The sequence below is a fragment of the Acipenser ruthenus genome, chromosome 18 (genome assembly GCF_902713425.1).
Source record: "Acipenser ruthenus chromosome 18, fAciRut3.2 maternal haplotype, whole genome shotgun sequence".
NCBI classification, from domain to species: domain Eukaryota; kingdom Metazoa; phylum Chordata; class Actinopteri; order Acipenseriformes; family Acipenseridae; genus Acipenser; species Acipenser ruthenus.
In genome coordinates this window covers 21,226,295-21,241,674 of record NC_081206.1, presented here as the reverse complement: position 1 = coordinate 21,241,674, position 15,380 = coordinate 21,226,295, and the positions used below count along the sequence as shown (strand labels likewise).

At 35.2% G+C, this 15,380-nt stretch overlaps 1 protein-coding gene across 1 annotated transcript; it reads right to left on the bottom strand.

The window, feature by feature from the left end:
• Window positions 1-856: 856 nt before the first annotated feature.
• Window positions 857-10,572, bottom strand: LOC117411347 (MAP3K12-binding inhibitory protein 1-like). Its single transcript, XM_058991496.1, has 9 exons — window positions 10,386-10,572; window positions 8,553-8,672; window positions 7,603-7,824; window positions 6,962-7,058; window positions 4,363-4,428; window positions 3,175-3,327; window positions 2,615-2,712; window positions 1,166-1,204; window positions 857-1,076 (listed from the first exon to the last, which is right to left on the bottom strand). The coding sequence occupies exons 1-9, from the start codon at window positions 10,527-10,529 to the stop codon at window positions 969-971; spliced, it is 1,047 nt and encodes a 348-aa protein (XP_058847479.1). The 5' UTR covers window positions 10,530-10,572; the 3' UTR covers window positions 857-968.
• Window positions 10,573-15,380: the final 4,808 nt, after the last annotated feature.

The following is a 15,380-nucleotide window of genomic DNA, read 5'->3' as shown; positions in this document are numbered from 1 at the left end:
CCATTATAATACACTCGAGTGCATGGAACTACATTATGTAGCAAAATACCCTTTTTTTAGTAGTAGTTCTACTACAAACAACAACAATACAACAAATGAAACCCATCAGTTTCGACAGAGTATTCTTTTAAAAATTCAGGGTCGCATCAAACCCATGAATCAAGCGAAGTATGATACTATAACTAGTGCTTTGCAAAGTCGATAGCTACCGACTGCAGACCCGTGAACATTGCAGCTTTACTTTATTTCAAAAACCACATTTATTTTAAACGATATTTACAATTATGAAGAATATAACCGTTACTCAGTGAATGTTTTTTATTTTTATTTTGTTTTTTTATTTAGGCAATTAAGTTATTAATAAAATAAAAGAATATTATTATTATTTAAACGGCAAATGAAAAAAATCAGTTTATGAGTAAAAGAAACTATAAAAGGAAACTGAGAATTTGCAGTAAGGTGAGCAATAATCTGACTCCATTGTGATTTAGCAGTTGGTTCAAACAATTTAACAAATGCTGGATTGTAAATAAATAGAAAACTATAAAGATGGACCAACAAATAGAATCCAGAATCCAGAAATAGGAAAACAGGGTTTTTATGCTGGTTTGTTTTTTGGATGATGATAATAAATGCAATATCAGTAATAAAACAAACTTACATGAGATAGATGCAGTAATAGTATCAATTAAATATGCGATTAAAACCAAGATAGGAGATTAATGTTTTTAATCTCAAATTTACTCGCTTGACAGCCCTAATTAATTACACACACACACATATAAGCGTGCACGCATGCATGTATGTATATTTGTATATGTATTTAAGAAAATAAAAAAACAAGATTGTCTTCATGTGGTGGTTGGAAAAAAAATCACAATCTTTTATTGTGCATTTGTCTTGAAGTATTTTGCTTAAGTGGGGGAGTCAAGCTGCAAAAGGTTACAGTCTCCAAATTGGAAATGACTTCACAAGGGGAGCTCGTCAGTCTCCATGGGCAGAGACTCATTTACTTTCTTCAATAGCGTTGCCTTGAGCGCATTAATCTTCCCATCCAGCTCTGTCAGGGTGTAGGTCTGGAATATACAGAAGCAATTTAGAGTCAATCGCAGACCTCTGAAGGCTGCAAAGTGAGCAGAAAAAAAATAAAATAAAAAAAGTGTACCTGAGGTGGCTGAGCCTTCTGTCTTTTATGTAAAAAGCTCTGGGGGATTAAAAAAGAAACACTAATTAAGAGAGTTACAAAAATCTGCCATTGATAGCACAGATAACTCGGGTGCAATACCCAAAAGTTAAATGACTAAAAGCTATTGTAAATCTTACCATGGATGCTGGGCTAATAGCAATACTGGTCTCCATGTCTAGAACCACGATTCAGGAAAGTAATTTATAAATCACTAAATTAATAAATGTTGGAATCTCAGAAGGCATAATAAGCTGGTTAAGTTATTGCACTGCATTCAAGGAAACATTAACTAAATTAAGTCTATTATGATTGTTCCTATAATATGCTTGCAAGTACAAACACATGCAGAAACTGTAAAGGAGATTTGAAATAGAAACAGAAGGCAAGCATGTAGCTGGGACTAGGAGAGAATCAACGCCAATACATGCTGTGCACTAAACTCACACGCTTGATAAGTTATTTAGACTTAAAGTTTAACAGATTGAACAAAAGATTGTTCTATTTCATCACTAACATTTGAACCTCCCATTCCTGGTATACTATACTGCTATTATTTTATACTTGAAAATGCAATAATTCGAAAGCAAACTGAAGTATATATGATGATGTATATTTTGTTTTTGTTTTTAATTACTCACTAATGAGCTAATCAGAACAGAATGTTCTTGTTTGGCATTGTATCGTGATTATCTTCAAAGATTCCAGATGTTTTTCTCCCTCTATTAGCAGGTAAATTAATTCAATGGGCTCAAAACAAATGCCGCTTATTTAAAGACAAACTTAAGTCTCTCAGCCAAGCAAACAAAACGAGAAGCCTCTTCACATGAAGTAATGGTTTACCCCTTGGCTAAAAGCCTAAATAGAGTCAGTTACCAGCCAAAATGTTGGTTTTGACCACAAGCATATCAGAATCCTTATTTACATATTACTTGTCTTATGCTTATAAATGCTTAGCAATTCTTGAACACGTGGAAATATAAGCAACTCTGTGCATCTGTGACCCCGTACTTTCTATCCACAAAAGAATGTCCCAAGTCTGTTTGGTACCCCACCCTTACCCCAATGTGCAATGCCCAGGAAGTGGGTCCCTAAAAGCAAAAAATGCAGACACCAGCCAACTTCAGTACCCTGGACTACTGAATTACCAGCTCTACGGCCAAGGTTTTCAATATGTTGTGGTTGACCACCAGGGGGCAACCAATCTCTTCCCCATTTCACAGGAAAGCAGCCCCCATGCTAGACTTCTCACCCTTCATTTACACATGAAGCAGGCAGACTGCAGCACTGCTCTCGACTGGAACCCTCTATATTAAACATGAATATCTTTTAGATGGAGTTCTTCTTAGAATGTACAGCGGCACATTCATATTAAAATGACTAATTAACTGAATAAGCAACTCAATAAATGAAATCAGAACCAATACATACATTAGACTGAAAATATTCTGGAGAAAGTCCTTCTAGCTCCAGAATTCTATCCTCCAGAATTTTAAGCCTCTGATAAATGTTTAAAGGGACTGGTCCACCTGGTCCAAAAAAAACATCAAAGTAAAATATTAAGGACTGTATTTATAAGAAAAATACTGATAAGTGGACTGCAATTTATAGGATTTACCAGTATGACAAAAGCTGATTGTTTATTGTAAAAAATAAACAGACGACGAAACTGACCATAAATTCAAACACAAAAGACAGCAGATTAACTGTCAAAAGATAGAGACAACTAGATGAACAGACAGACAATACAAATGTTAAAAAAGAAAAATGTAAACTGACAAGGAGACAGAAAGCAATCCAGGAAGCAATAAATACAAACAGATTAAAATCTGAGCAACACGGGGAAGTACCAAGATAGTGGCAGAGGGAAAACAATAGCGATTACAAGATGACACACAGGAGAAATGAGACAGGAAGCTTAACTCAGAGGATGGGCAAACAGGAGGCAGGCAGGCAGGCATGCAGGCAGCATGTAGACAGACATGAAGTACCTGTTGTTAACTTTAAATGAGCTTCTATGTTTTGAAGCCTTTCCTCAATAGCTGGACTCCCACAGTCTATGGGGACTGAGCTGGGTTTCACACAAGGTTCCCCCCCTCTGTCTGGTCTGGTCTGAGGCCCGTATGTGTTTATGACTCTGGTCACTGGAACAGCACAAAACCGCTAAAAACAGAAACTGAAGCTCCCAAGGGCTGCATAGGTTAATTTAGCACACTTCTGAAATTGTAATTGAGGACTTTTCTTATGGCATTGCAAATTGTGCCCCGTGGGTAGGTATAATGGTATGAGACGCAGGTACAATAGTGCTACAGTGCTAACATTTTTATATCTTGACATACAAATGGTATCAGAATTGTACAAGTTCAATACAGACTGGAAATATATTGTAAGTCCATGACATTGTACTACTCTGCTACAGTATCAGGAGTCAGGACCAGTGTCCAATACTTTTTAAATTTATTTTTATTATTATTTTTATTTTTTTCAAATCCATTGAGTTTATATTGAAGTCGCGGATGAACGGGCGTGAATAAATGAGGTTCTACTGTATTTAAACTAACATAAAATACATTTATGACATTATCAAATATATTATTACCATTACGTAGGTCACACAATTTTCTATCAAGAAAAAATAACACATGAAATTTTGTCATACTGCTCAGCCAATTGTGACAAAACCTGGCATTTCTTAGAACAAGTTCTTGAGGGCAGGGACCTACTTCACTATTTCTGATTGGTAAGATTAACGAATCTCCAAATTATAAAACATGTATAAAACATGGGCAGTGGTTAATAAACTATTTCACATACTGTGTATGTAACTTATGGAACAGCAGCATACTTAAGGCGGACATCAAAATACAGACTATTAAAAAAATGATCACCCTTTGTTATGCAAGATGACAGCCAAATACAAACATTACTGTGATTATACAGAACCTGATTATAAATTACAAAGTTGAACAGTTACACAAATAGCTAAAGTGTATTATCAAATACTATATTGTATTTTGTCTGCAATTAATAAACACAGTGGCAAAGAATTACAAATTGGCTTTCTTTAGTTCTATGGAAAAAGCTGTTGTGTTGAATTGCCCTACCTGTTTCAAAAAATGGAGATTACTGTATGCTGTAATGAGGACTACATATCTACAACAATTATCAGACAAAAATACCTTTGACATGGCTTCTGAATCCAGGGTAGGGAGTGAACACAGCATCGGTTCTGGCACAGCTGTTTTCTGCAAAAAAGTAAAAAAAAAAAAAAAAAAAAAAAAACAGTAGTAAACTGTTATAGTATACAGTTGTAGTCAAAAGTTTACATACCCCAATGGAAATGTATAATTTCTAGAGATTTCTAGAAAACAAATACATTTTGTAGCAAAAGTTTTCCTTTTGTGGCTGAGGAAAAAAGTGACAAGAAATAGAGGTCTTCAATTGTTTATTTCAGCAATTTATTTTGCAAAACTCAAAAAATTCTAATTCAAAAGTATTCATACCCTTTGATGCTATGATAGTACTGTATACAAGGGGCTAGAACTTTCAATATGATAATGCAGAACCTAATACTAAAAAAAAGTCTAGAAAATGCTGGATTGTAGGTGAACATTCTTACAGAGTATAAAACAGTTAGGCATAGGATGATTGCTGTCATTACTAATAAGTCAACATGGGAAAAAGTAAAGAGCTATCTGAAGATCGTAGGCAGAAAATTATGTATTGTCATAAAGCTGCAGAATTATATAAAAAGATTTGCAAGCATAGGAGTATCCCAATTTCAACTATTGTTTATATTAAATCAAGAAGTACAAGACTCATGGTACTGTCTCAACGCTCCCTCGGTCTGGAAGAAAGAAGGTTCTTTCACCAAGAACAAGTAGAAGAATTGCGAGGAAGGTTAATAACAATCTGAGATTAACTGCCAAAGATATTCAAAGTGAATTGGCTGGGGCTGGGGTTTCCATTTCAACCATAGGTCGAGCACTGCATGGTGAAGGCCTCAATGGTCACAGCCAAGGAAAAAGACACTTTTAGGAAAACATCACAAGGACAATTGCTTAAAGTTTGCAAAACAGCATTTGAATGATGGATATGAGTTCTGGTCAAAGATTTTGTGGAGTGATGAAACACAAATTGAGCTATTTGGTCATGCTGATAGTCATTACGTTTGGAGAAAGTCTGGTGAGGCGTACAAAGAAAAGAACACCATACTTACTGTCAAGCATGGAGATGGTAATATCCTTCTATGGGACTGTTTTTCCTCTGATGGCACAGGAAATTTAGTTCCAATACAAACCACACATCAAAATCTACTTCAGAATGGTTAAAGAAGAATAAAATCAAGGTTCTGGAATGGCCTAGCCAAAGTCCCGATCTAAATTCCACTGAGAATCTTTGGTATGAGTTGAAGAAGGCGGTGCACAAGAGAAGTCTTTCGAATTTGAATGAACTGGAACAATTTTGCGTTGAAAAATGGACAAAAATCACTAAAGAATCATGCCAAAAGCTCACTGACAAATATCCTAATCTTTTAAAAGAGGTTATTATTACTAAAGGTGCCTCAACTAGCTATTAATTTCATTATCCTTGTCAGGGTATAAATACTTTAGAATTAGCATTTTTGGAGTTTTGCAAAAAAAATTGCTGAAATAAATAATTGTATTTCTTGTAACTTTTTCTTCATCCACAAAACCAAAATCTTTTGTAGCAAAAGTTTTTCCTTTAATTATTTGTTTGAGAAATTTCTAGAAATTATAAATTCCCATTGGGGTATGTAAACTTTTGACTACAACTGTATGGTCACAGGGTCAAACCCAGACAGATTCCATTGCTGAGGGAACTGTGTTGGTCTTTCATCTCTTGTGACTTAAAACTACCTGCTTTGTGGAAACTTTGACATTACTTGTTACAGTGCTCTGAAAAAATGACCCTGTAGACCCTCACCATTTTACTTCTTTTTTTTTTTTAAATTATTTTCTCATGCCAGTCTTTCAGAGTCATGTTGAAATAAACAGAACATGTTTCAATTGTACCTTTACAGGACTACACAGCTAATGGTTGTGTTACCCTGGGAATTGGAAAGTATTTAAGTTGGGTGGTCTAGTAGATAAAGCACAGATATAAGAACTAGGAGTTCCTGGGTATGACTTAACCCTTAAAAGGGTTACAGAACCCCCTGCAGTGTTTACAAGAAACACATTACTTTACCTTTGCTGTAGCTTATGCTTTCTGTATCGCATCTCCCTCTTGCAACAATTCTGGCGCAATTCTGTTGCACTGTTCGTTCTTGAGTAAAAATTGAGAAATGTATTCACCAGGTGACTTATCTAATTATCAAAACCAGGATTATGTTAAAAAAAAGTAGATATTCCTTTCATACGGACAACACATGATACAGCAAAGATAAAGCAATGTATTTCTTGTTCTGTAACATTTTAATATCTACTGCTTTAGTTCTGAAATTCTATCAAACTTGACAAGCATCACTACAATTATATATAGAAAATCACAGTTAGGCTATCCTACAGGGATATCTTAAATGTATTACTTATTAATACAAACAAGAACTTTAAATCAGTTTATTACAGCAGATTTTTCCTTTGGAAATGTACAGGTTTTTTTTTTTTGTTTTGTTTTTTTTACATACCTTGTGTGAGATTTAACTGCCTCAATGAAATCAATGTGTCTCTTTCTGTGACTATTAAGGGCAAAAAAAAAAAAAAACCTTCCCAAGTATGATGACAATCTCCAGAAGTGTCAAACTAAAATCCTTACCTTGATTACAGTTTATAACATTGCAGAATTCTCTGACATTATTTTCATTGATCTCTCCCTGCTTTCTTTCAATGAACGCCGCTATCCTTCTACCAATCTGTGAAAATAAATTCAAGCATATTATATGTTTGTTTAAATTTTTTTTTTTATCTAAATGGAAAATCATTCTTGTATTTAGTAGATAGTTGCAATGTGAAGTTTCCCCCTATAGCCTCATGCAGAGGTATCAAGTTTGTTGAAAATCTAACATGTTTTCACTATCCAAACAAGCTTCTCTAGAGTGTTATTATACTTCTTTTGGTTTACTGCCACAGAATAAATAATTCTGAAGTGAACCAAATGTCTTAGTTTGTTATACTGCCGATCATTGTTCAGAGGCAGTTCATCCAAATTAAAGCTCTAAATCAAATAAATAAAATCATCTGCACCATCTTTCACACTCATGAAACTTAAAACTACCTGCTTCGTAAAACTCTGAAACCCATGCCTTACTGTGATTGGAGTTGCCTATGGAATTGACGGCATTTGTAAAATTATTTACTACATGTTTTGTAGCTCACACAAAAGCATTTACACAAAACTACCATGTTCAATGTTGTCTAAAATATCCAAGCAGAGAAAAGCAACAGCAGACATCTTACTTCTGAATTTCCAGCCTTGATCTGGACTATACGGTCATCAATATGGTGCTTGGACTCCTCCTGACCTGCTTTAATCCTCCCATTTAACTGTGAGTTATCTGCAAGACCTTTATCTGTGTTTAACTTGCCACTGGTGCCAACCGTTTTTTCTGGTGCAGATTTTACTTGAGATGTCGTTCCAGTGTTATCTTTCACCATAAACTTGAGTTTTTCTGAAACAGACTTAAGAAAAAAAAGGAGGAGGGGGATAGAAGAATGTTTACAGCCTAAAGACACTTTTTTTTTTTTTTTTTTAATAAAGACAAACCCATGATGAATTTAGTAGTCTGTCAATCCAATAGTCAATTTACACTTCTTTTCTGTTTGAGCTTCAAAATGTATTTACTTTTTTTATTATTAAATATTTGTCCATCATAGAGCAATACCACTTGAAGACCAGTGATTGTATAAAGATCCAGAAAATCAGAAACAGAGTTGTGATATCCAGATTACTTACTGTAAAAATTACAGGATAGGCTGCATGTAGACGGAGGATTAAGAAGCAAAGCTTTTAAGACAAATTTAATCAAAGTGTAATATAAAATAATACTAGTTTGGCTGCATTTTGGAATGCAAACACTATTCCCATGTCCAGTAGAATGAGGCTACTAGTGGTTGGCTTTTCAACAGAAAAAAGATTCTAGATTTTATTTTTAAATAGTTTTTTTTTTGTAACTTGCTACACACAGATGTATAGATATACTGAGTTCCAGATAGGGGATAAACAGATAAACACATAAATTAACAGAAGTAGCCCGGAGTTTAAAACGTAATCCTATAATCCCAGCTAGACAGGAGGTATAAAAAATAAAATCAAGAAATCCAGTCTGGTATAAATTGTGAGTCACTGTTGAGCAAATATAGGGCAAATGCTGCATCTACCCTCAAAAATAGCATATTGTTAAATATACCTGTAAATTAAAGATGTGCTGCTGCAGCGAGCTGTATAAATCTTCTGGTTGAAGGGTCGACAGGCTCTGGATCTTACTTGGATCGGCATCAATTTTCAGCACATCAGCTCCTAAATTTAGCTGCAAAAAAGAGATAAGCACCATCATCTACACTATCATTACTGTTCTTAGCTATAGCAGACCGTTTGGTTAGTATTTAGCACCTTGGAGTGGCAGTTCTAATGATGTTTTCTAGACACAGCTGAACAGCAGCACTTTAATACAATTTTCTATTAAAATGTAGATTTTGTAGAACCCTGAAAATCATTGCCCATGTACTCACGCAATATGTGAAAAGCCTGTCAAGATGGATTGATTTATATTTTGTCAATACTGTCCCTCTCTCAACCAAAATGGTGATGGAAATTAGTTTCTGATATATACCGCTTTCTGTAAAGAACAGATGCAGGTTATTTACTGTTATTAGTGGTTTAGAAACCATTTTCAAGATTTTATTACCTTTAACAATAAAAACATAATCTCTGCATCAGATCACAGTCAAAAGGAACTGTCTCGTTTTAGTTTGTAAGCAGTACAGAGTAGTGTTAGGCTGCCTAAATAAAATACAAATAAGAATAATAATAAAATAATCACATGAAGCACCAGAGCAAAATGTCCAACTTTGCTCAATCATTTTCCATGTAAATAATGTATTGGTTTGTACTATGATCTACACCAACGTCATCATAGCAACTCATAACAAACTTAAATCAAATCAAACATGCTTCATCCACTCATGTGCCAATATCGTACTACAGCAAAACAATGCATTGTAATGAACTGTAAGGATACTAAACCAATACTATTTTCTGGAGACATGTATCAGTGGCGTTTCTAGAATATGAGTGTATAGAGTGAAGCTTTTCTGTACTGAACAGAAGGGTCATTCCAGTTCAAGTAGACCAAATTCTGGGAAAGCGTTTTCTCCATTTGTGGTTGACGAGAATGAGGAGAAAGTGTCTCAAGATGGTAAAAATGAAATTTTAATTCACCTTGACCTGCTTTTTCTCCCAAAATAAAATGATCATTTATAAGGCTCCCCCAAATGCTTTACAATGAAAATGAATAACTGATCCTAAGTTTTAATTTTAATTAATTTAAAAGTATTTTACAGATACATTTGAGTACTGGTACAAATTAGCCAATATTATGACACACCTCGTTTACACCATGAACAAATAGGTTCCTTCTGACCTAAACACGTATGTATTCTTTTGTTTGTTTGTTTGTTTTTGTTTTGTTTATTAAATCAGCTGGAACATGCTTTGTGAAATAACACTGCAGAGTGGTAATGCCATAATTATCCATTTAGGCTTCATGAAATGTGTTTAAAAGTTGATAATTGCAGACAGAGAGGAATAAGGATGTTTTGTCAGGACCGTACAGTAAGGGTAATGCATCAACCTTGTCCTGTATTTACTCACATATAAGCAGTGAAGTAAATAAGACTCCATTCCGAGTCTGCATGCTATTAATTAGATGTATTACTTTGATATCAAGTCTTATGTGCAACAAACACACACAATACATGCCGTGTTAAGTATACTAACCACATCCTGCAGGTTTCTGGTCTCAGATACCGGTACTTAATACTACAATTATTAACGTATTAACGACAACAAGTTTGCTGAAAATTATAGCCGATTTATGCATGCCATACATTCATAACATTTACAGATCCCAATTTAATCAGTGAAAAACTAAAAACAAGTGTTGTAACTTACAGCACTTATAATATGTGTATCTGTGTATTGACTGTTTCAGATATTTTAGTATTATTTCCCCAACACCAACCTTTGAACTAAACTGTGTCAGTGAGTTGAGAATTACACACAGAGCGTTTCTTGGACATATGTTGCTGTCTTCATTATCAATATTTGTTGCATTTTCACTCGCTTTATCCTGCTCCTCTCTGCACGTCTCGACGGAGTCAGCCATGACAGTCTTCCGCTCTCTGTTGTTAGAGTCCTTTTCGCGTCGCCTTTGTATGAGAGAACCTCGAGGTCAGCTCTTATTGGTTGAAAACTATTGGCGGTAGCAGATTGGTACAGACAGTGGGTTTTGAGAATGCCATGTGTGTGCATGCCAAGTTGCCAAGGGAAATAGTGCATTTATATGAAATGCAATTATGAATAAAGAGTTCCTAAGTGGTGGAAACTATTGCATATAGTCAGAATGTTTTATACAGTACATACGGGTATAGGATTGACGATTTACTGCACAAACCAATATAAACTAATTCCATACAATGTCCGTCCTGTGATATTATTATTATTATTATTATTATTATTATTATTATTATTATTATTATTATTATTATTATTATTATTGCAAACCAGTGACAGTCACATATCCTAGCGCAGAATGTGCACGGAAAACAAACCAGGGCAGTACATTGTATGAATGTACATTGCTTGATTTACGCGCACGTTTTCATTCTATCCCTCTCAGTTGAACAACATTCAGCTAATATAAACGGATTCCATAAAACGAGACATCTGAAACAATATACTAACTGATGCTACTATGTGTCTTGCTAATCTATTTTTCCTTTTCACACTACCTTAATAACACGTGTTAATTTGCACATTATTTAAGTTGCCTGAGGAGTCTTTTTAATTAGATCCCTCTCTGTTTCTCTTACCTACACTTGGTTGTGGAAACTTCTGAACGAAACATTTCAGCCCGCACCCATCCTGATCATCTTTTCAGCAAAGGCAAGTATAAGGTCAACAATGTCTTGTTTGCAAAATAAAGACGGTTCTGTCTTTTCTGCATCTTCACTGATAACCAACATGAGTGGTTGGTTGATCACCCATGGGATTATTGTCCAGATTTAGCTTTTACTCCAGTTTATGGTGGTTCTATAAAAGCATCTTACATTTGGTGCTGTTTATGATTTCCAATATTAAAATGGGCACTTTAATGGAGGAGGAATGGAACATCAATTGGATAAATATAGTCAATCTGTAAAATGTTCATAAGCACTGAGCACTAAAGATAACTATATATTCATATACCAGGCATTACACAGTAATAGTACAAGCTTTCTCACAAAGTCCCGATAGTGTGCCTCAACTATTCCTTTCAAGCAATGGGTACTGTGTTGAGTCTGTATCCATTTTCATTGGATTCTTGGTTTATGAGGTTACCTGCCACCTAGAAACATGGTCTATGGCTGTGCTAAGTTCTTTAAAAACTGCAGACCTGTTTAGGAAAATGAACTCAAATCAACACAACACAACATACCAGTAAACCAGCCCTAATTTTAGATATGCCCCTAAAACATTATGACTTTTTCTCCATATAAGACACTAACAGCGGGCTTCATAGTTCCTGAATAGCACTAGGGCTATTGTAGTTCAAGATTACCGAATGGCATTGCCAATCCATTTTAGTAGGGTTTTCTTTTTCCAAAGCTAGGAAGTGTCTTTTTGCAGAGTTAGTGAAATATGAAGTTCTTCTTTCACTTTTAACTGTTGGCTGTTTGATTAACATGTTTTTTTGTGATATACCAGTATGTAATAATAATGCTGTTAACCCTCTTTCTTATCAAAACCTCACTTGTGACCAAAATTCAGTTAATGGCTGTGGGGGATTGACAACATTGTATCTGGTATATTTACTGGTAATAGGTAGCAACCATTTAAACCCAATTCTAGCATTAGTAATTTGTCATGCATTATAATGTAAGAGGTAAGGACTAGGTGAATTGTACATAATAACTCAGCCCTTTCGATACAGCAGACAAATTATTTCAGGAGGAGGTCTTCAGTGTAAAGAAACCATGAAGTTCTATTTCTGGGAATTAATAAAATAATCACTGTTCACAGAAGATCTTTTCCACCAGCCCTGATAAAGAGATTATGAAGCAGTTGTGGAGCAGTGTTATGGTCATACTCCTGAACCAGAAACAGATTCCTCTTTTCTTTTCCTTTCTTTTTACCAAATTAGGAAAAAAAATTGTATTTTGGTGTAAAGATCTTGATACATCTAACCCTCTGTACTTTGTTTTACATTGATCAAAACAGCTGCAAATCTAAATTCCACCATTGGGAAATGTCAAATGTATGTATTAAAGTTATTAAAAATTGGGCATCCAAGAGTGCATGTGAGTCTCTTTTGTGCATTTCATTGCAAAAATGTCACTGAGGGTCTGATTTAGTGTTTTAAAGAACACATTGGATTTAGCCTTGTCTATATAAATTGAACTGACCCTTTGTGTATAAGCCATAACAATATTTGCTGCAGATCTTTCATATTTTTCTAAAAGATACCTTTGACATCAAGGATATTCACGTTTTAGAGTGTAGAAAAGGAAGCTGTTGCAGGATTAATGTGCAAGAGAATCAAGGACACAGGAGTATTAGATAGAATCCACAATGAATAACCTCAGAACTGCAGCTATCTTTCTTTCATTTAAAAGCTTCTCATGGACTCATTTCTCGTGCTTATTGATTTCAATCTATCTTTCTTATTATTTTTTTATTACTCTCGAATATATTCTTTTAGTTGTTTAGATCCACGTTGTATCATCTCCAGTTAGTCATCTCATCCTGGTCACATCAATGGAGTTCTTAAAGTCATGTCTGGACACATAAGTACAACATGTGCACCAGAGTGTGCGTGCGCACAGTATTAATGGGAGATTAACACAAACTGGATATATATATATATATATATATATATATATATATATATATATATATATATATATATATATATATATATATACTGTAATTTTGAAGTAACAGATAATATGAAGGTGTGGTACAAAACACTGATGATGAGAATATAAATAGATTAAATACACCAAACACCAAACTGCAACAGACATGGTAAAAGAAACTAACTGTTACAGTTTAAATAATGGGTCACATCTAAGTGAAGGTTTGTGCTTGTATCATTATGTCATAATCTGTGCTTTTTTTTTCTCCAAAAAGGTGACCAAGTATTCTTGATAGAGCTCAAATCGACTAAATGAAGAGGCAAGGGGAACTAATTGGTAACCGCCTGGTTGTTAACAAATTCAGTGCTTTTTTGTGTGCCTGCAATTGTCCTGTGCGTGTTTCCCCAATCCTGGGAGACAGATATTTAGCAGGTCTCAATAGACTGCTCCTTTCCCAGGTATTTTCTACATAGCTTTCCTTCAGACATGAATGGGAAAAGGGGGTATGTTGCTTAAAGACACCTGTGTTGTGTAGGTCCGTGAGGCAGCTGTCTGTGTGAATGCCTGTTTTTTTTTGTGTGTGTATGTGTGTGTGTGTGTTAACAGCTTTGTCAGATATTGGCAGAATCTGTTCTCCCTTCCTTTGCCTTTTCAACAAGAAAGCATTGACAGGCTAGCTACCCATTTATAAAAATGTTGTCCATCAAACTAGGGAGTAAGGAAAAGACAATGGTGTGCTTCTGTAGCCGTTGACTGTGGGAAACTTTTCCCTGGCTATTCAGACCATTTTTTTTTTATATAGCGAAGAGGCTGATGAGGGTAATAATAAAGAACGATTAGGGAAGAAAAACTTTACAATTGAACTCTGTAATGCACTATGCTAGAGTTAATATTTTTTTAAGGAATTCAAATAGGTTTTGCTGTGTGGTATTCAGCGGGGGTGCTTGTACACTTGTCATTTTTTCACACTGTGTCTAATTCCTAACCTCCCAGAAAAAATGAAAATGCTTCCAAAGCTTCCAGCTAATTCCATTATTTTTTTTAGGTAGCACAGAACATTCTCACGCAAGTCACCTAACCTACAGTGCAGGTGTCAGACCTCAGACTTTCTCAAAGAAGTGTCCTTTTTAGCAGGGTTTACACTACTTGCTTAGATAGCAAGAAAAAAGCTTCTAAATTCAAGTTAATATCTACCCACTCCATATGCGTAAACCACACAATGGATACAAGATTTCTGTCTTTACATTGTCATTATTGGATGATCATAATTACCAATATTGCTATTTCAATTATGTGTAAATTACCCACACCTTATCATTTAAGCGCTGGCAACAATCTGTACTTTTTAATAGTTAGTGGTTACTTTTTGTATACTAATTTAGGGCCTGATTTTCAGAACTTGGTAAGTGGATTTTAGTAGATGTCCTCACTGTTGCCTTTCAACGTGTGTTGTTCTGTGTTGCACATTTGCGTTGTTGAATATGCGCAAACTTGCTTATTTAGTTTCAAAGCTTTATTAATGGGAGATTTACTCAAGTTACCAAGCTTTGTTATTCTGGCATTTAATGTGGTCGACAATTAAAACTGGTTAATGAGAAAACATTTTAAAAATAAAGGTAGGAAAATGCACAGTGCTTGTGTAAGAATATGCAACATTATACAGATAGGGAAATTAAGTGGAACAGGGGCCCCCACAGAGGCACGCTACTACTAACTCAGGCTATAGAAAGCTTGTATAAGCCAGTGGTAGCACTCAGGCACACACTGAATGTATCGGAGAGCATTGTAGAGCCCTCACCCTTTCTCCGGGTCGGGCTCCTTGGGTTTGTCTATGTGTCAGCGGCTGGTAAAATAGTTAACTGATGGAGAGCTGAACTCCTCAGTCACATTTGGCAGATGTCACTGGCTGTTGTTGGAATCTTAGAGCCTGTCAATGCCCTAAAAGACCATCATTTTTTGATGGTCTTCTGACAAAGGCTAATGTAAACTTGTGAAGATAAAGGCTAATCGTGGCAGCTCTCTCAGGGTGCATATCAGCCACCTGCAGAAATCCAAAGGCTCTCTTATTTTCCTTTCTGTTCTGTCTATGGACAAAAAAAAAAGACCTCCGGCGTTGAAGT

Bases quoted from the DNA above. Each gene is read 5' to 3' on its own strand.
- LOC117411347 (XM_058991496.1), bottom strand. From the start codon at position 10,529: ATGGCTGACTCCGTCGAGACGTGCAGAGAGGAGCAGGATAAAGCGAGT. The intron at 3,328-4,362 runs GTATTTTTGTCT...GTGCTGTTCCAG, and splicing joins ATTCAGAAGCCATGTCAAAG to TGACCAGAGTCATAAACACA. The intron at 2,713-3,174 runs GTACTTCATGTC...TTTTTGGACCAG, and splicing joins TCATTTAAAGTTAACAACAG to GTGGACCAGTCCCTTTAAAC.